The 20699-nt window shown below is 41.1% G+C and overlaps 1 protein-coding gene across 3 annotated transcripts in view; it reads right to left on the reverse strand.

Moving 5' to 3' along the window:
* Positions 1-19274, reverse strand: part of IL12RB2 (interleukin 12 receptor subunit beta 2) — a 97917-nt gene extending 78643 nt beyond the window's left edge. The window contains exons 1-2 of one of the 3 annotated variants that reach the window (XM_038001423.2): positions 18680-19274; positions 139-246 (exon numbers count right to left, since the gene is read on the reverse strand). In XM_038001423.2, the coding sequence (XP_037857351.1) occupies positions 139-214 (76 nt within the window). In that variant the 5' untranslated portion in view covers positions 215-246; positions 18680-19274. Of the gene's footprint in view, positions 1-138; positions 251-2346; positions 4323-18679 lie in introns of those variants that run through there. The other 2 variants (XM_073007216.1, XM_007978358.3) reach the window with 2 other exon arrangements.
* Positions 19275-20699: the final 1425 nt, after the last annotated feature.

Raw genomic sequence — 20699 nt, forward strand, 5'->3', positions numbered from 1 at the left:
AGACTTATCCACTTAAATGACAGAGATTGACTACAAAAGACCAACTACCAGAACATTTACCATAAATATATACTTCATCTGTAACTGAGAATTTAAACCACAAATTCTTCCACGGAGTGACTTACAGAAATATCTTACCTATTTTTGCTTTAATCAACAGCCACATGATTATAAAAATAAGTGCCAGTGAGCATCGTCTAAAAGTATGTGCCATCAACAATCGACTCTGGTATAGAACTTTGTATTCTTCCTTGCAAAAGAAGACAAATTCATTCATGTTAAACACATTCAGAAAATACCACAGCCAAAATAGCTCAGAAGAGCTTCAATTGCCACTTTATTTTTCTCCACCTTGTTGAGATTTTGTTATATTAAAAAATGACATATGCCTTTAAAATCAGTAAATCGAATTATCTTAGCCACCTTCCAAATCCCATCTCAGTGAAACTTCTTGGGGTCAGCAAAAGATTAGAGAAGGAATTTGGATGTCTTAGTCCATTTGGGCTGCTGTAACAAAATGCCATGAACTGGGTAGATTATAGACATCAGAAATTTATTTCTCACAGTTCTGGGGGCTGGCAAGTTCAAGATCAAGAGGTCTGCAGATTTAGCATCTGGTGAGGGCCCACTTCATAGACGGTTCATAGACGGGGACTTCTTGCTGTGACCTCACATGGTGGAAGGGACAACAGAGCTCTCTGGGATCTCTTTTATAAGGTCACTAGTCCCATTTGCGAAAATTCTACCTTCATGACCCAATCACCTCCGAAAGACCCCACCTCCTAATATCATCACATTGACAGTTAGGATTTTAACATATAAATTCGAGGGGGGCATAAACATTCAGGCTACAGCAATGGGCTTTGGGGTCCTTTAGCACTGAGTTTAAATACTTGAGACCATGTGCAAGTTGCTTAACCTATCTGAGACTTAGTCCCGCAGAACACTTTTATTCTTCTTTTCCTTCTAAACAAGGCTTCATCATCATACCATACAGAGTAGTTTGACTAATGAGAGTTTCTGATCCAGTCATGTGATTCTGGAATCAGTAGATTGAAAAATGGCTCATAAAAGATTGATCTCTTTGGCAGTAAAAAAAGGAATTCCAAGGGTTGTTTGGGTTTTCTAGAGAACCTTGTTTACTTATTTTGTTTTAATTACTTATTTACAGAGTGATTTTATCTTGAATAGGTCAGAAAACATAAGCTGGCAATGCTGATCTGTTTCAAATTCAAACCTAAGGAATGGCTCTACTGGTCGCTAACAAATTCTTTAAATTCTATTAAAGATAGGCCAAAAAATCATAAAGTAGGCTGGGAAGTTCTGTGGTGTCAGTTCATTAAAAAGTAGCCAATGCAAAGCAAAAGTTTACCTCTTAACCCCATACCTAGACATATGCCAGAAAATATTGAAGAGTTTCAGAAAATTTCACTTACTCATTCAATATGGATGGCTGCCTTTCATGTGCTAGGCACACTAAGTGCTAGAGACACAGTACTTCTGTCCCTATGGGGTTCTTTGTTTCCTCTACCTCTAGCCTAGTCATCATTCAGGAAAACTCTAAATAATATTAGCATATTAGCATAAGTCTTTGCTGGCTACCCTTTGTTTTCCTCTTGATTTTTAACTCTTGGAGGACCTTAGCACACTCAAGGTATTTTTTTTTTTCTATTTCTACTTTCTTTGTAGGTGATCTCACCTGGTCCCCTGGCTCTAGATGTAATCTGCTAGCTAAAGATTTCAGAGTAGATCTTCAACTCACACATCCCCCTGATCTCCAGTCTCATCCATCTATCTCCTTTGCATCACCTCTTAGATGTCTAACAGATTCTCAGTATTAAGGTGTTCAGTCTAAATTCTTGTCACCCTTTCTCCAAATTGGTTCTTCCTTCAGCCTTTTCTATCTCAGTGAATGATATTCTCATCCCTAAGTGGCTAAAAACACCTAGAAGCTATCTTTGATTCCAATCTTTTTCTCATTTCCTACAGCTAAACCATCTCTAGTCCTGTCAACTTTACCTCCAAAATATTTTACAGATCAATGCACTTCTCTCCATTCCAACTGTCCCTTCACCCTAGTCCAAACCACTGTCATCTCTCCCCAAGTCTATGCTAGCCCTCAACGTGTCTTTCCAGTCCATCCTTGCCCTTTCTAAGCCATTTTCATATAGCCAACTACCTTTGAAAAACATAAATCAGATCACGTTACTCGCTGCATACCACCACTATTTGAAACCCTTCAACAGGTCCCTACTGCTGTTAGAAAAATATCCACAGCCCATACCACACACAGTCTCTCAGCCACTGCATGGCCTCACTTCTTCCCATCTTGCCATCATCACTTACATTTTTGCCTGGTTCACTGTTTTCCATTCACACTGGCCTTCAGACTGTTCCTTGAACAATGCCCTTTGCTGCCTAGAGAACTTCACATTTTCCAAGTCCTCTGCTAGAATCCTCTTCCCTAGCTTCTTCGTGTGGCTGACGTATTTACACCCTTTAGATTTCAGCTTATGTGTTACTTCCCCAGAAAGCCCCTCCCTGACCACTGTCTCTATCCCTCCCACGCCCTCCCTGACCAATGTGGTCTTCCCCAGTTGATTTTTTACTCATCACCTTATTATTGTCTTTATGGCACAACCTGTAACTACCTCATTTCATTACTTAATTACTTGTTTGTCATCTGTCTTCTATACTAGAATATAAGCCTCATACGAGCAGGAACATTGACTACCTTGCTCACTGTTGAACACCAGCACTTAACACTGGGAAACAGTAAGTACTCAATAAATGTCTATTGAAAGAAAGATGTGAAGGAGGGAAAGGAATATGATCTTTAGAAAACTCCCTATAAACATCCCTGTGGTAGGCAGGAAAATGGCTCACCAAAGATGTCCATGCCCTAATTCCCAGAATCTGTGAACAGGTTACCCTACATGGCAAAGACACTTTGGAGACATGATTAAAGTTAAGGGCTTTGAGATGGGAAGATTATTCTGGGTTAACCAAGTGAGTCCAATATAATCACAGAAGTCCTTAAAAGTGTACAAGAAAGGCAGGAGAGTGGATCAGAGAGATACGATGTACCAAGGACTCGCTCTGCTGCTGCTGGCTTTGAAGTGGAGGAAGGAGCCAGGAGCCAATGAATGTGACAGCGTCTAAAAGCTGGGGATGGATCTCAGTTCACAGATATATAAAATCTATTTCTTGTGAGTCATTGTTAAAACATTTGAGAAGCACAGATTTAAGCCAAAATCTGCGGTCTCCCCGTCTCTAAACCAAAAGTCCAAGGTTATGGAATACAATGGCCTCTGTGATCTAATTTCTGTGTTTATCACCAGCCACATCCACCACCGCTCTCTTCTGACACTACCATCTAGTGACACTGAGCTGCTTATAACCCTGCCCGTCTCATGCCTGTTCATGCCTCTGTGTCTTTTCTTCATGCTATTCTCTTTACTTTGCCACTATTTTTAGACTGGGTGAGTCTTATCCGTCCATCTAAACTCAGTTCAGACACCTTTCATTCAGTTATTCATTCAATAAATATGTATTAAACAGCTGCTAAGTGCCAAGGCCTTGGGATATGGTAGAGAACAGACAGAAGGGATTTTAGCTTTCATGGAAACAACATCCTGGAGTAGAGAGGCAAAAAACAAAAATATAAGCAACAACCCAGTAATAATAAAAGAAGGACATAAAAGAGGAGAGACCCTGGGGAGGATAGAGACTTGTCAGCAAAGGCATTTGTAGGAGGTGAAGCTTGGGCTAAAATTGGTGCTGGCCAACTGAAGATGTGGGAACACTTTTCCTCACAGAGGAATGGTGAATGCACAGCCTGGAGGCAGAGGAACGAGCTTGCCAAGGGAGAGGCACAGAAATAAGGTCAGGGTGGTTGGAGAAAGTGACTGCAGGGAGAATGGTATGCGATGAAATTAGAGAAGATGTCAGGAACCAGATTTACTATGGACTTGTTTGCCAAAAAAGGGAGCCTAGATTTTACTCTCAAATATATGGGAAACCACTGGTGTTTAATTAGGAATTTTACTTATTTAATTGAGTTTTAATTGAGGGTGTAACAAGATACCAGTGACATTAACACACACACACACATACACACACACACACTACTCTGGGGACTAGGGTGGATGCAGGCGACCAGTTGGGAAATGACTGCAGAGGCACAGGTAAAATGATGATGATGTGGTCATCAGGTGTGGTAGTGGCAATGGAAAGAAGTGGTCAGATTTCAGGAAGCCTTACTTATGTCTTCAGGTCAGAGTGAACCCTCCTACCAGTATCCTCAGAGCACCCTGGCATCTTCCTATCTTAGCACGTACATAATTAAAGAGAACTAATTTATTTAGATACCTATCTCCTCCATTTCCTTGCAAGCTCCTCAGGGGCAGAGGCCACAATTTGTGGCACATAGTAGGCATGTGCTGTCCCGGATAAAACTTAAATTGTGTGTGTGTTCATCTATTTTACTTCTAGTTTAGTTTAATGCAACTACATTAAAACTACTTACATTAAATCTTATTCTACTACATTGTGATTGGATTAAGTTTTTGTTGTATTAGTAAAGGTGTTAAAATATACTCTTCTGACATATTGACGATTGGAGTTAAAGGCACTTGAAAAACAGCAGGTGCAAGAAGATCACTTTGACTTTTCTGCTGTTTCTTAAAATAAGAAGGTAAAATTCCCATATGAAAGACATTACCTGTACTAGAAAGAAAGTCAACAACATCTTTATCTTCAAGGATGAGAAGTTGAGACCAAGAGAATTCTGTACAAACCTTAGCATCCCCACATCATTTAGTCACATTTTTATAGTTTACTATTCTTTGCTCAATCCAGTATTTAAGTAACTGACTCACTACTTCTTTAGGTCTTAATTTCTTCATGTCTCCCGTGTCCCATAACATTTGTTGAGTAAATTTGTATTATTTTTTTTCATGTTAACCTAATGTCAACTTAATTCTCAGACTCAACCAAGACCCTAGGAGGGTGGAGGGGAGTTTTTCTACCCCTATAGTAGCTATGCTAGCTGCTGCATTAAAATTTGGAATATTCTGGCATAGATAAAATGATGGATTGAACTGGAAGATAACTAAATGAATGGCTACATAGGGATTAAGAAGGTTTCTGCTTCCTAACTGCAAAAGATATCTATGGCACCCCTTTGTAGAAATTTTCAACATGGATCACAATTTATGAAGCTATAACATTCTCCAAATAGTAAAATACTCAGATGATAATTATAAGGATTTAAAAAAATGGATGTATATGAAATATGTTTTATATATATTGTGTCCGATTATTAAATAGGTTAAAATATATGTGTATATTAAATAAACATATATATGTATATGAAATGGGTAAAATGGAAGATAAATTTGAGTTTATATAATGGTACATTGATCCAAACACAAACTTGCTGATTTTCTCTGACTACCAGGTAAAAATAGCTTCTCCATTTATGAGAAGTTCAGAATCCCCAAAGACCTTCAAGTAAATGAAGTATCTTCCAATAAAATGAAACCTCCTATAACTGTAAACATCCTTCACATACCCTGCCTAGGGGGTAAATATTAAAACAACAACTCTATCTTGAATCAGAAAATCAAAGAGTGTGCTATGTCATTGACTCATCACTCAAGTTGTGACAGTTTCCAGATGGTGAAAACAACGTCTCAGATCAGGAATGGGGGTGGGGTGGGCGGGAACAAGCCAGAAATACACCAACCGGCAGGAAGACAGAGACAACAATTACTCCCTGACCAGCCTCTTTCCCCATTGCTCTAGAGAGAAGCACAAAGCATGTAGCTACTTCAAATTTGTATTGTGCTAGGCTAGGAAAAAAGAAACTCTTAAGTTTCCTTTCACAGGTGATAATCTCATGCTGGCAGGAAAACTTTCTACTTCCAAATTCTTCTGTAGCACTGTATTAAGGTCAAGGGAAACAGTGGTATTAAGGAAAAGAAAAAGGTGAATGAATCTCAGTTCTGTTGTCTGCTATTGACTGTGAGAGCACCATTTCCTCATCCCTTACAATAGGTATAGTAATACCTAGCTCGACAAAGTTACAGTGATGATTAAGGCAAAGTTATTGTGAACAGTCCATAGTGTCATGGATTCATGAGAATACTTAGCACAAAGTAGGAACCCCACTGAGACTGGTTCCTATTTCCCCTGCTGATTCCCTCATTTGTATTTCTTTGCTAAATCACATATGATTTTCAGTGTACTAGAGTTGTATGTTTTCTTAGGCCAGGTAAAAAAAATCTTAATTCCTAAGACTATCAAAGAACTTAAAAAGTCAGGGGAGGAAGGAGCCACACGAGTTACTAGTAACTACTGTGTGCTGCTGTTCCCTTCCCCTCCAACAGCTGACATTTCAGTCTGGGCTACCACAGACAACCAAATGACCAAGTATGCCTCAAGGCTGGTTGTCATATAAATGCATGTTGTTAATGATCAGGTGACTAAATGAGGCAAAGAACAAAATTTTTCCCTTCTGCCTGCAAAGCTACTTACAGAGATATGTTTTACTGGTAGCAGATCAATATACAGACAACACTTCAGAGGTCATTTATTCCCTACTTTACAAATGGATCACCGTGACTTAGAAAAAAGAGGGGACTTGTTCAAGTTCACATTAATAGCAAAATCCAGATCAGAACCTCCATCTCTCTCTCTCTCTTTTTCTCTCTGATGCAGTCCCATTCTGTTACCCAGGCTGGAGTGCAATGGTACCATCTTGGCTCACTGCAACCTCCACCTCCTGGGTTCAAGTGATTCTCTTGCCTCAGCCTCCCGAGCAGCTGGGACTACAGGCATGCGCCACCACACATGGCTAGCTAATTTTTGTATTTTTAGTAGAGATGGGGTTTCACCATGTTGGTCAGGCTGGTGTTGAACTGACCTCAGGTGATCCGCCTGCCTTGGCCTCCCACAGTGCTGGGATTACAGGCATGAGCCACCGTGCCCGGGCAGTCTCCTGATTTCTAATCCAACATTACTTCTAGATGTGAGACTGCTTGTAATCAATAGCAACTGTAGCAGCATAATACTAAAAATAATGTTAATCTTAACACTATACTAATACTAATGCTGCAATTTTTTGATCTCTTACTATGTTTCAGGCATGATGCTAGGCACCTTACATACAATCTTTATGATACCTATCTAGTAAAGCATTTATAATGCCTAATGCTTTACTCTTCAGAAGGTTGACTCATTACTTCTGATGCCCACCTCCCTCAAAAGAGGATGAAACAACAAAACTCAGCGCACATACAATATGTAACCGTGTCTAATGCTCTTCCACTATGGTGATGGAAAAGGATAATCAAATCAAGTTACCCATTAGCTAACCTTCTCTTCTTCATTAATTTTTTCTGAGTTATGGGCATGAAAATGAACTGGTTTTCATTCTAAGTCTACTCTTTGGTGAAAGAATGTAACAAGCCATTACATGGGCAAAAGTCCGTCTATCAGGCCCCATCATCAAGCCAGCCCCATTCATAACGTCATGTTAAATGGCTTGAAGGGGAAGGAAAGTAAAACGCGCAATCTTCTCTACTTTTTCTTCTTTCTATTCAATACTCCAAGCACTGTTTGCATGAGCCAAATTTAACATACACACCTGCTTTCCCTTTTGTGCAGCTGATGAAGCTCCCTGGAATTTTCTCTAATTTCACTGGTAAGCATTTGTAGTCCTATGGTTCCTCTTTAATTTCACCCAAGTACAGGAACTTTCTTTTCTTGCTCAAATTCTGAATTTTTGTTCCTTTTTTTTTTTTTTTTCAAATTCAATGTGCTTTCTCTTTTCCCTCTTTATAGCTTATTTTTAAAAACTTCCTTTATGCTTTTCTCTCTTCTATTTTTTCTGGAATGTTGTTTCTGTCAATTCTGTTCGTCTTTATTTCCATTTTAGATATATCCCATTTGACATAATAGACTCCTGAAATGTTGTGTGTAAACAAATCACAGTTGAAATGAATTTATCCCACCCCAACCCCTGAATCGTCTGTACTGAGAACTATTTTATCCTATAGATTGAACAAGCATTTATCCAATATAACAGTAAAAAGAAAGAAAGAAACAAGACATGAATGGAGTCTTGGAGAAACAAGACACTTTCAAATAAACTACATGACATTTTTTCTTTCTTTGAATAGCTCCCATAAGCCTAAAACTTTCATGGCAAGTGTTCAATAAAGCTTCAAAAACTCCAGCCTTCTCTGATGCACTCTCTGTATCCTGCTAGACCTGTTGATAAAATAAGCTGTCTTCTACTGGGAAGGATGATGTGCTGGAAAGAGGCCCTGGGTGCCACGCCTGTTTCCTCCATTTCTGCCTGTCACCATGGCAGCTAACTTCATACTTCAAAGCTTCTTTTCCTTATTTTAAAAATAGCAATTGACCTTTATTGAGAAAATTAAACCTCTTTCACTAACTTTTCTACCTTAATTTATTGGAAAAGTTTTTTCTTTGACATCCTCAATCTGGAAGTCTCTGTTTATGGACAATGGCAGGAGGTTTATCCTTGGATCTTGGGTATCCAGGACTTGCACAATCCTGGCTAAGTTTTGCTTACCTTGTAAGCAAACACTGAGTATTTTCATAAAGTACTATAAGGCATTAACATATTAAAACAATTACATTGTTTTGAGAATTTTCTAAGAATTTCACAATTGAGATAATTGGAGGTACACTTGGGAGGGGAATTAAAGAACTAAGGGTAGTGATCAGCATCCCACCATGTTTCCCCAAGTTTCTCATATAAATGAAGAATCCAGTCGAAGTCTCTATACTAACAACGCTCCATCTCAGTGTCTCCTGATATTTTACTTAAAATGTTGCTTTTCCTGCATATAACTGCAAAATAGAGGTTAAAAGATTCTAATTTTAATAATCTTTTGTAGACACTTAGTAGTTTATCACTGTGCAAAGCACATAATTTAGTTGTTAATATTTGGTCACGTACATAAAGTAATGATTAGTATCCTATTCTACAGATAGAAAAATCTGTAAGTTGACCAAGATAACCCAGAAAAACCACACATAAATCCAGAATTGGATTCGAGTTACATTTTATGCTTCCCTTCTCGCTCCATGAGCACCTGAGAAATAAAAATCCAAGCTTGATGCTCTGTTAGTCGAACTGCTTTCCCTCTTCTACTGGTTTAAATTCTGCAGGAATAGGCTTACTCCCCTCATTTATTCTCAGCAAGCCTCAGGGCTCCCATGTTGCACCCACAAAGCTACTACCTCCAAGAGGAATTGAACCATGTGTACTCTCATCACCTTAGTCCAAGCTCCTAGAAGAGCCTCCTGAGCAACTGGAGTAGTAATGAAATGAGCAGTGGATCTGCTCAGGACACCGAAGTCTAGGCTAGGATAATTCTAGCTGTATGGCCTGTATACAGCTCAATCAATGTTACCTCACTTGACCATTCAGCCTAAGTTTCTTCATCTGTAAAAAGGGAACAAGAACAGCACCTACCGGATGGGCACGGTGACTGAAGCCTGTAATCCCAGCACTTTGGGAGGCTGAGGCGGGCGGATCACGAGGTCAAGAGATTGAGATCATCCTAGCCAACATGGTGAAACCCTGTCTCTACTAAATATACAAAAATTAGCTGGGCACAGTGCCGTGCACCTGTAATCTCAGCTACTCGGGAGGCTGAGGCAAGATAATCACTTGAACCCAGGAGGTGGAGGTTGCAGTGAGCTGAGATTGCGCCACTGCACTCCAGCCTGGCGACAGAACAAGAGTCCGTCTCAAAAACAAAAAAACAAACAAAAAACCAGCACCTGATTTTATGGGGGGGCGGAGCAAGATGGCCGAATAGGAACAGCTCCAGTCTCCAACTCCCAGCGCGAGCGACACAGAAGACCGGTGATTTCTGCATTTTCAACTGAGGTACTGGGTTCATCTCACTGGGGAGTGCCAGACGATCGGTGCTGGTCAGCTGCTGCAGCCCGACCAGCGAGAGCTGAAGCAGGGCGAGGCATTGCCTCACCTGGAAAGCGCAAGGGGGAAGGGAATCCCTTTTCCTAGCCAGGGGAACTGAGACACACAACACCTGGAAAATCGGGTAACTCCCACCCCAAAACTGCGCTTTAAGCAAACAGGCACACCAGGAGATCATATCCCACACCTGGCTGGGAGGGTCCCACACCCACGGAGCCTCCCTCATTGCTAGCACAGCAGTCTGTGATCTACCGGCAAGGCAGCAGCGAGGCTGGGGGAGGGGCGCCCGCCATTGCTGAGGCTTAAGTAGGTAAACAAAGCTGCTGGGAAGCTCGAACTGGGTGGAGCTCACAGCAGCTCAAGGAAACCTGCCTGTCTCTGTAGACTCCACCTCTGGGGACAGGGCACCGTAAACAATAACAAACGCAGCAGCTCTGCAGACGCAAACGACTCTGTCTGACAGCTTTGAAGAGAGCAGTGGATCTCCCAACACGGAGGTTGAGATCTGAGAAGGGACAGACTCCCTGCTCAAGTGGGTCCCTGATCCCTGAGTAGCCTAACTGGGAGACATCCCCTACTAGGGGCAGTCTGACACCCCACACCTCACAGGGTGGAGTACACCCCTGAGAGGAAGCTTTCAAAGCAAGAATCAGAAAGGTACACTCGCTGTTCAGAAATATTCTATCTTCTGCAGCCTCTGCTGCTGATACCCAGGCAAACAGGGTCTGGAGTGGACCTCAAGCAATCTCCTACAGCTACAACCTACAGCTGAGGATCCTGACTGTTAGAAGGAAAGCTATCAAACAGGAAGGACACCTACACCAAAACCCCATCAGTACATCACCATCATCAAAGACCAGAGGCAGATAAAACCACAAAGATGGGGAAAAAGCAGGGCAGAAAAGCTGGAAATTCAAAAAATAAGAGCGCATCTCCCCCGGCAAAGGAGCGCAGCTCATCGCCAGCAACGGATCAAAGCTGGACGGAGAATGACTTTGACGACATGAGAGAAGAAGGCTTCAGTCCATCAAATTTCTCAGAGCTAAAGGAGGAATTACATACCCAGCGCAAAGAAACTAAAAATCTTGAAAAAAAAGTGGAAGAATTGATGGCTAGAGTAATTAATGCAGAGAAGCTCACAAACGAAATGAAAGAGACGAAAACCATGGCACGAGAAATACGTGACAAATGCACAAGCTTCAGTAACCGACTCGATCAACTGGAAGAAAGAATGTCAGCGATGGAGGATCAAATGAATGAAATGAAGCGAGAAGAGAAACCAAAAGAAAAAAGAAGAAAAAGAAATGAACAAAGCCTGCAAGAAGTATGGGATTATGTAAAAAGACCAAATCTACGTCTGATTGGGGTGCCTGAAAGTGAGGGGGAAAATGGAACCAAGTTGGAAAACACTCTTCAGGATATCATCCAGGAGAACTTCCCCAACCTAGTAGGGCAGGCCAACATTCAAATCCAGGAAATACAGAGAACGCCACAAAGATACTCCTCGAGAAGAGCAACTCCAAGACACATAATTGCCAGATTCACCAAAGTTGAAATGAAGGAAAAAATCTTAAGGGCAGCCAGAGAGAAAGGTCGGGTTACCCACAAAGGGAAGCCCATCAGACTAACAGCAGATCTCTCGGCAGAAACTCTTCAAGCCAGAAGAGAGTGGGGGCCAATATTCAACATTCTTAAAGAAAAGAATTTTAAACCCAGAATTTTATATCCAGCCAAACTAAGTTTCATAAGTGAAGGAGAAATAAAATCCTTTACAGATAAGCAAATGCTTAGAGATTTTGTCACCACTAGGCCTGCTTTACAAGAGACCCTGAAGGAAGCACTAAACATGGAAAGGAACAACCGGTACCAGCCATTGCAAAAACATGCCAAAATGTAAAGACCATCAAGGCTAGGAAGAAACTGCATCAACTAACGAGCAAAATAACCAGTTAATATCATAATGGCAGGATCAAGTTCACACATAACAATCTTAACCTTAAATGTAAATGGACTAAATGCTCCAATTAAAAGACACAGACTGGCAAACTGGATAAAGAGTCAAGATCCATCAGTCTGCTGTATTCAGGAGACCCATCTCACACGCAGAGACATACATAGGCTCAAAATAAAGGGATGGAGGAAGATTTACCAAGCAAATGGAGAACAAAAAAAAGCGGGGGTTGCAATACTAGTCTCTGATAAAACAGACTTTAAACCATCAAAGATCAAAAGAGACAAAGAAGGCCATTACATAATGGTAAAGGGATCAATTCAACAGGAAGAGCTAACTATCCTAAATATATATGCACCCAATACAGGAGCACCCAGATTCATAAAGCAAGTCCTTAGAGACTTACAAAGAGACTTAGACTCCCATACAATAATCATGGGAGACTTCAACACTCCACTGTCAACATTAGACAGATCAACGAGACAGAAAGTTAACAAGGATATCCAGGAATTGAACTCATCTCTGCAGCAAGCAGACCTAATAGACATCTATAGAACTCTCCACCCCAAATCAACAGAATATACATTCTTCTCAGCACCACATCGTACTTACTCCAAAATTGACCACGTAATTGGAAGTAAAGCACTCCTCAGCAAATGTACAAGAACAGAAATTATAACAAACTGTCTCTCAGACCACAGTGCAATCAAATTAGAACTCAGGACTAAGCAACTCAATCAAAACCGCTCAACTACATGGAAACTGAACAACCTGCTCCTGAATGACTACTGGGTACATAACGAAATGAAGGCAGAAATAAAGATGTTCTTTGAAACCAATGAGAACAAAGATACAACATACCAGAATCTCTGGGACACATTTAAAGCAGTGTGTAGAGGGAAATTTATAGCACTAAATGCCCACAAGAGAAAGCAGGAAAGATCTAAAATTGACACTCTAACATCGCAATTAAAAGAACTAGAGAAGCAAGAGCAAACACATTCGAAAGCTAGCAGAAGGCAAGAAATAACTAAGATCAGAGCAGAACTGAAGGAGATAGAGACACAAAAAACCCTCCAAAAAATCAATGAATCCAGGAGTTGGTTTTTTGAAAAGATCAACAAAATTGACAGACCACTAGCAAGACTAATAAAGAAGAAAAGAGAGAAGAATCAAATCGACACAATTAAAAATGATAAAGGGGATATCACCACCGACCCCACAGAAATACAAACTACCATCAGAGAATACTATAAACACCTCTACGCAAATAAACTGGAAAATCTAGAAGAAATGGATAATTTCCTGGACACCTACACTCTTCCAAGACTAAACCAGGAAGAAGTTGAATCCCTGAATAGACCAATAGTAGGCTCTGAAATTGAGGCAATAATTAATAGCCTACCAACCAAAAAAAGTCCAGGACCAGATGGATTCACAGCTGAATTCTACCAGAGGTACAAGGAGGAGCTGGTACCATTCCTTCTGAAACTATTCCAATCAATAGAAAAAGAGGGAATCCTCCCTAACTCATTTTATGAGGCCAACATCATCCTGATACCAAAGCCTGGCAGAGACACAACAAAAAAAGAGAATTTTAGACCAATATCCCTGATGAACATCGATGCAAAAATCCTCAATAAAATACTGGCAAACCGGATTCAGCAGCACATCAAAAAGCTTATCCACCATGATCAAGTGGGCTTCATCCCTGGGATGCAAGGCTGGTTCAACATTCGCAAATCAATAAACATAATCCAGCATATAAACAGAACCAAAGACAAGAACCACATCATTATCTCAATAGATGCAGAAAAGGCTTTTGACAAAATTCAACAGCCCTTCATGCTAAAAACGCTCAATAAATTCGGTATTGATGGAACGTACCTCAAAATCATAAGAGCTATTTATGACAAACCCACAGCCAATATCATACTGAATGGGCAAAAACTGGAAAAATTCCCTTTGAAAACTGGCACAAGACAGGGATGCCCTCTCTCACCACTCCTATTCAACATAGTGTTGGAAGTTCTGGCTAGGGCAATCAGGCAAGAGAAAGAAATCAAGGGGATTCAGTTAGGAAAAGAAGAAGTCAAATTGTCCCTGTTTGCAGATGACATGATTGTATATTTAGAAAACCCCATTGTCTCAGCCCAAAATCTCCTTAAGCTGATAAGCAACTTCAGCAAAGTCTCAGGATACAAAATTAATGTGCAAAAATCACAAGCATTCTTATACACCAGTGACAGTCAAACAGAGAGCCAAATCAGGAATGAACTTCCATTCACAATTGCTTCAAAGAGAATAAAATACCTAGGAATCCAACTTACAAGGGATGTAAAGGACCTCTTCAAGGAGAACTACAAACCACTGCTCAGTGAAATCAAAGAGGACACAAACAAATGGAAGAACATACCATGCTCATGGATAGGAAGAATCAATATCATGAAAATGGCCATACTGCCCAAGGTAATTTATAGATTCAATGCCATCCCCATCAAGCTACCAATGAGCTTCTTCACAGAATTGGAAAAAACTGCTTTAAAGTTCATATGGAACCAAAAAAGAGCCCGCATCTCCAAGACAATCCTAAGTCAAAAGAACAAAGCTGGAGGCATCATGCTACCTGACTTCAAACTATACTACAAGGCTACAGTAACCAAAACAGCATGGTACTGGTACCAAAACAGAGATATAGACCAATGGAACAGAACAGAGTCCTCAGAAATAATACCACACATCTACAGCCATCTGATCTTTGACAAACCTGAGAGAAACAAGAAATGGGGAAAGGATTCCCTATTTAATAAATGGTGCTGGGAAAATTGGCTAGCCATAAGTAGAAAGCTGAAACTGGATCCTTTCCTTACTCCTTATACGAAAATTAATTCAAGATGGATTAGAGACTTAAATGTTAGACCTAATACCATAAAAATCCTAGAGGAAAACCTAGGTAGTACCATTCAGGACATAGGCATGGGCAAAGACTTCATGTCTAAAACACCAAAAGCAACGGCAGCAAAAGCCAAAATTGACAAATGGGATCTCATTAAACTAAAGAGCTTCTGCACAGCAAAAGAAACTACCATCAGAGTGAACAGGCAACCTACAGAATGGGAGAAAATTTTTGCAATCTACTCATCTGACAAAGGGCTAATATCCAGAACCTACAAAGAACTCAAACAAATTTACAAGAAAAAAACAAACAACCCCATCAAAAAGTGGGCCAAGGATATGAACAGACATTTCTCAAAAGAAGACATTCATACAGCCAACAGACACATGAAAAAATGCTCATCATCACTGGCCATCAGAGAAATGCAAATCAAAACCACAATGAGATACCATCTCACACCAGTTAGAATGGCGATCATTAAAAAGTCAGGAAACAACAGGTGCTGGAGAGGATGTGGAGAAATAGGAACACTTTTACACTGTTGGTGGGATTGTAAACTAGTTCAACCATTATGGAAAACAGTATGGTGATTCCTCAAGGATCTAGAACTAGATGTACCATATGACCCAGCCATCCCATTACTGGGTATATACCCAAAGGATTATAAAGTATGCTGCTATAAAGACACATGCACACGTATGTTTATTGCAGCACTATTCACAATAGCAAAGACTTGGAATCAACCCAAATGTCCATCAGTGACAGATTGGATTAAGAAAATGTGGCACATATACACCATGGAATACTATGCAGCCATAAAAAAGGATGAGTTTGTGTCTTTTGTAGGGACATGGATGCAGCTGGAAACCATCATTCTCAGCAAACTATCACAAGAACAGAAAACCAAACACCGCATGTTCTCACTCATAGGCGGGAACTGAACAATGAGATCACTTGGACTCGGGAAGGGGAACATCACACACCGGGGCCTATCATGGGGAGGGTGGAGGGGGGAGGGATTGCATTGGGAGTTATACCTGATGTAAATGACGAGTTGATGGGTGCAGCACACCAACATGGCACAAGTATACATATGTAGCAAACCTGCACGTTGTGCACATGTACCCTACAACTTGAAGTTTAATAATAATAAATAAATTAAAAAAAAAAAAAAAAAGAAAATTTCATTTAAAAAAAAAAAAACAAAAAAACCAGCACCTGCCTCACAGGATTATTGTGAGGGTTAAATGACAAGCTGTTAGCAGAGTGCCTGGTATATAGCAAGAGCTCAATCAATGTTACCTGCTATTATTATTATGATAAGAAAAAAGGCAGTATAACTTCTTTTCAGTGACACTACGAGAATTAAGTTAGATGGCATTGCTTTTGACTCCTCTCTTTGCCCTCTCATCTGGTTTACCACTGAAAGACTGATTTGATTAAAACTAGATTCAGTAACTCCTAACTTCATGCCACCTATCATTTAAGACATATTAAGTATTCTCAAAATTTTCCCAAACAATTTTGACTTCATAGGTCATGAACTGGGCCTTACGTTTCTTTATATTCACTAAGTCTAAGTCCAGCAAATGCACTGACCATAATGTATATGTTCAATACTTATTTGGAAAACAAAAACAAACCGCTGTTACACTAGTGAAGAGCACTAGAAACTTTCTAGAGCAAAGGAAATTGTATAAGACTTCTTTTGGGATTTGGCTTTCTTTTTTTTGAGACGAAGTTTCATTCTTGTCCACCAGGCTGGAGTGCAGTGGCGCGATCTCTGCTCACTGCAACCTCTGCCTCCTGGGTTCAAGTGATTCTCCTGCCTCAGCCTCCCGAGTAGCTAGGATTACAGGCATGTGCCATGATGCCCTGCTAATTTTTGTATTTTCAGTAGAGATGGGGTTTCACTATGTTGGCCAGGCTACTCTCAAACTCCTGACCTCAGGTGATCCGCCCACCTTGGCCTCCCAAAGTGCTGGGATTACAGGCATGAGCCAACGCGTCTGGCCATTCTGCACAAATTTATATGTAGGAGTTGACAGCAGTGCTGTGAGTGTAATTACAAAGATGACAAATAATTTAGTAGAGAGCAAAGCAGGTGAAGCAATACAAAAATAAGTCCACAATTGAGAAATGATGCCCCATACCTACTGTACTTGGAGGATTCTTCTACCTTAAAAATTATACCTGTGCTTTAGAATTTTTTTTCACACTAAAACTCATTCTAACACAGGAAAGATTCTGTTTGTCAAAGTTTGGGAATTTATCAGCTTATATAACCATCATGACATTCAAGAAGCATGACATATGGAAAAGAGCATATTGCAAACTTTTCTGGAGCCTGTTGTGCCTAACAGATAGTGTAATGTATTGAGGATTTCACATTAAAATAGGGAAGAAAGTGCTAGCTCTTAGCCACTAAGGTCCTTTTAGTGGACCTTAGTGTTGGACTTTAGTGTTGGACAGAGAAATAGGGCACTGAACCATTCCTACTAATGGAAAATGAGAATCCAACATTTGTTTGCTCAAGTGGAGGTGGGTATAAGGTTCTGAGCCAGAGAGGTAGAAACAGAAGGAACACAGTTTTGAGCCAGAAACCTGTAAATCTAACTGTGTGAAACATGTAAGTTTCCACATCTGTAAAATGGGAATACTAATAACAGTTTCACTATGTTTTTAAGGAATTAGATAATGTATATTCAAGAACCAAATACCTAGTAGGTGCTCAACAAAGATGTTCATCTACACAGAGCACACACATAGTAGATGATAACAATTATCTAGAGTTTTAAAAATGGAGAAAAAAGGACTAACTTTGCCCTGTTCTTTATATATATGTGCATATATATTTAATATGTATATATTTATATATGTATATATAATATGTATATATTTATATATTTTTTATATATGTATGTATGTATGTATTTTTAAGACAGAGTCTCGCTCTGTTGCTCCGTTGCCCAGGCTGGAGTGCAGAGGTCCCATCTTGGTTCACTGTAACCTCTGCCTGCCAGGTTCAAGCAATTCTCCTGCCTCAGCCTCCCAAGTAGCTGGGATTACGGCCTGAGCCACCCTGCCGGGCCCCTGTTCTTAAGCAAGATCTATTTGTATCCTTTTAGGTTACTATTTGTAAGACCTGAATCTAATGGTACAGATACATAATCCCGTACAATGCTGACACTGATATTTAGTGTGTCCCAGGGAGGTGAGAAGGGCCTCATAGTTCACAAAGGAAGAGGCATTTCACAGAAGAGAAAACTGAGGCTGGCCAATTTGCTTGCACCAGAGCATTGCTAGTAACTGGCTAGCAGGGTCAGTCCAGAGGTCACAGGAAAGCCTGCTGAGACAGGGATAGTTCACCCTCATCCGAGACTATAGAAGGCCCCCCCAATATCTTACATTAGATACATTTTCAAGCAACGGGAGCCACGCCTGTGGGCCTGAACCAAGGCTGGACCCTCAGGGGTGCCCTCTGCCCTTTCCCAGTCGCCGTCCCCTCTCTTCCGTGTGAGCCCACCTCTCTGTGCCCGGCCCGGAGAGTACCTTGGAGGCTCAGTCCGCGCGCTCCCTCCCCTCCATCCAGCCAAACCACAACCCAGTACCTCCTAGTGAACATCTGTGCCCAGGGCGTTAGGACTGCGATGAAGAGAAGCCATCTGAAATCATATTGGAAGACTTTAAAAATAATATATATTTTTTCGTTTTCTTAAAGAGAGAAGACGTCCCCGAAGTCTCCTCGGGAAGACGCGAGGCACGGAATACCGGGAACGCAGACACCCCGCTGGTCAGGGATCCTGGGGTTCTCTCTGTCCCCCACCCCGAGCCACTGGTCACTCACCGCGTGTCGCCTGCCCGCGGGCGCGGTCCCGGGCCTGCGGGGACCGGGTGGCTGCGGTGCTCTGGGCCGCACGTGTCGTGCTCTCCGCTGGTGCTCAGGCGTTCCCGGTGCCAGCGCCCGCCCTCCAGCCTCCGCGCCCGCCGCCCCCGCGCCACCGACTCCGGGGCGGGCGCTGCAGCGCCGAGGTGCGGGGAGCTGGCGGCGAGTGGTGGTCGGGCCGGGGCTGGGGCCGGGGCTGGGCGGTGGCAGCCGGGCGGAGAGAGCTCGCTTCTTGTGAGCGAGTTCGGCGCCGGACGCGCAGGCGGGCGGGCGCTGTGGTTTCCACGGCGCGGGTCGAAGCGGGCTCGGGTGGGATTCTGCCACCTGTGGGCTCTGCTGTGTCGCCTTGAGCAAGATAATTCTCTCTCCACGGTCAGATTCCCTTCATATAAATTGCGGATAATAAAGCCTGTCTCACAAGACGGAGCAAAGGTTGACCGAGGTGAGGTGCGTTTATGCACCTATATGATAGGCGCTACAAAATCATGTTCTCAGCCTTCACAGACACAGAGAAGTGGCACTTTGTTGACAGTCATCAGGGAACTTTCTTCGCAGATGTCCTTTCTCTGTGCTCTGCACCGCCCAGCTCTTACCACACCTGAGCGCCAAAGCTTCCCAAGTGGACTGCTCACAAGACCGCCCACTGGATTGCGGGCAGAACATACTGGAACTTCCATTTGTATTTGCCATCTAAAAAATGAGAAAAAAGTTAAACCCGAAGAGATGGCGTGTCACCACTCCCGTATAGGTCCCATGTTACAAGCCGTGCTCTCAGGGAAGAGGGAAAACTGCCCACAGTGCAGAGGGGTCAGCAGCTGTGCCTTTATCTATGACAATATTACTTTAAAAAAACAAACAAGCAAACAAACAAAAAAACACGTTCGTTTAAATTGATGGAGACAGAATCTCACTCTGTTGCCCAGGCTAGTCTCAAACTTCTGGCCTCAAGCAATCCTCCCGCCTCCCCCCAAATTGCCCCCCCAATTGCCTCCCGCCTCCCACCAAACTGCGGGGATTACAGGCCTGAGCCTCAGCGTCCGTCAACAAAATTCCTTTAAATCTAAGACTTCCTTAATTATAAGACATACCATTATTTATGCACTAGTAAGAAATAAAAAGAATGGCCAGGTAAACAACGACAATGCTTTCTCAACATTTAGAATCTTTTAAACTAAAATTTTATTTAGTTTAGAGATTTTATTTATTTAGATATCTCTAAATAAACTTTAGATTTTAGACATACGTATATTACCTATCTTTTTTTTTTTTTTTTAAAGTCCCCCTGCTGTGGTCTCTGGAGTTTTCTTCTAGTCCGCTGAGCCCAATCCAGGTTTGCTGAGCATGCACAAGAGGGCAACTACATACCACACTTCTGGGCATTACCTTAAAACCGCTTCCAAATGAGATGTTAAATATGAAAAATGTACATCTTAGAATCAACAATGTATAGTAGATTGTCTTTATGGGATTGTGACATATTGTAGTTTACAGGCTTTAGTAGTTTATCTACATGAATAATTTTACTAAAATCTTTTAAATTGTAGAATCTTAATATGACTTTGTAATGAGATGATACATAATTGTAAAAATCATTTGTAACACAGTTTTTAAAAGTTGTCTTAAAGTGAGTCATTTTCTTTATTTTTACAAAAAAATACACAAATATCCTAAATTTGCTGATTTTTTCTGTATTGATATATGGTTCTCAGTATATGTTATCTAATAGATCTTTTTGAAGAACAAAAAACCCCAGAGGTTTATTTGTTATTGTTTCTTCAAGGTAATTTTCACAACAAGTGATATGTTGTTATGAAGGGACGATTTGAAAACAAGTATTTCAAAGTGTTGCCATTATTGTGTGTTTTTCTTACTAACGATTATATGATTGTCATCTACAGAAAACGCTTTTAAAAACTTGGAAACAATTTGCTATTTTGTTTCAATCTTTTAATTGAGCAGTTCAGTGGATTTTGAATCCATT

Source organism: Chlorocebus sabaeus, chromosome 20 (assembly GCF_047675955.1).
Source record: "Chlorocebus sabaeus isolate Y175 chromosome 20, mChlSab1.0.hap1, whole genome shotgun sequence".
Taxonomy (NCBI): Eukaryota; Metazoa; Chordata; class Mammalia; order Primates; family Cercopithecidae; genus Chlorocebus; species Chlorocebus sabaeus.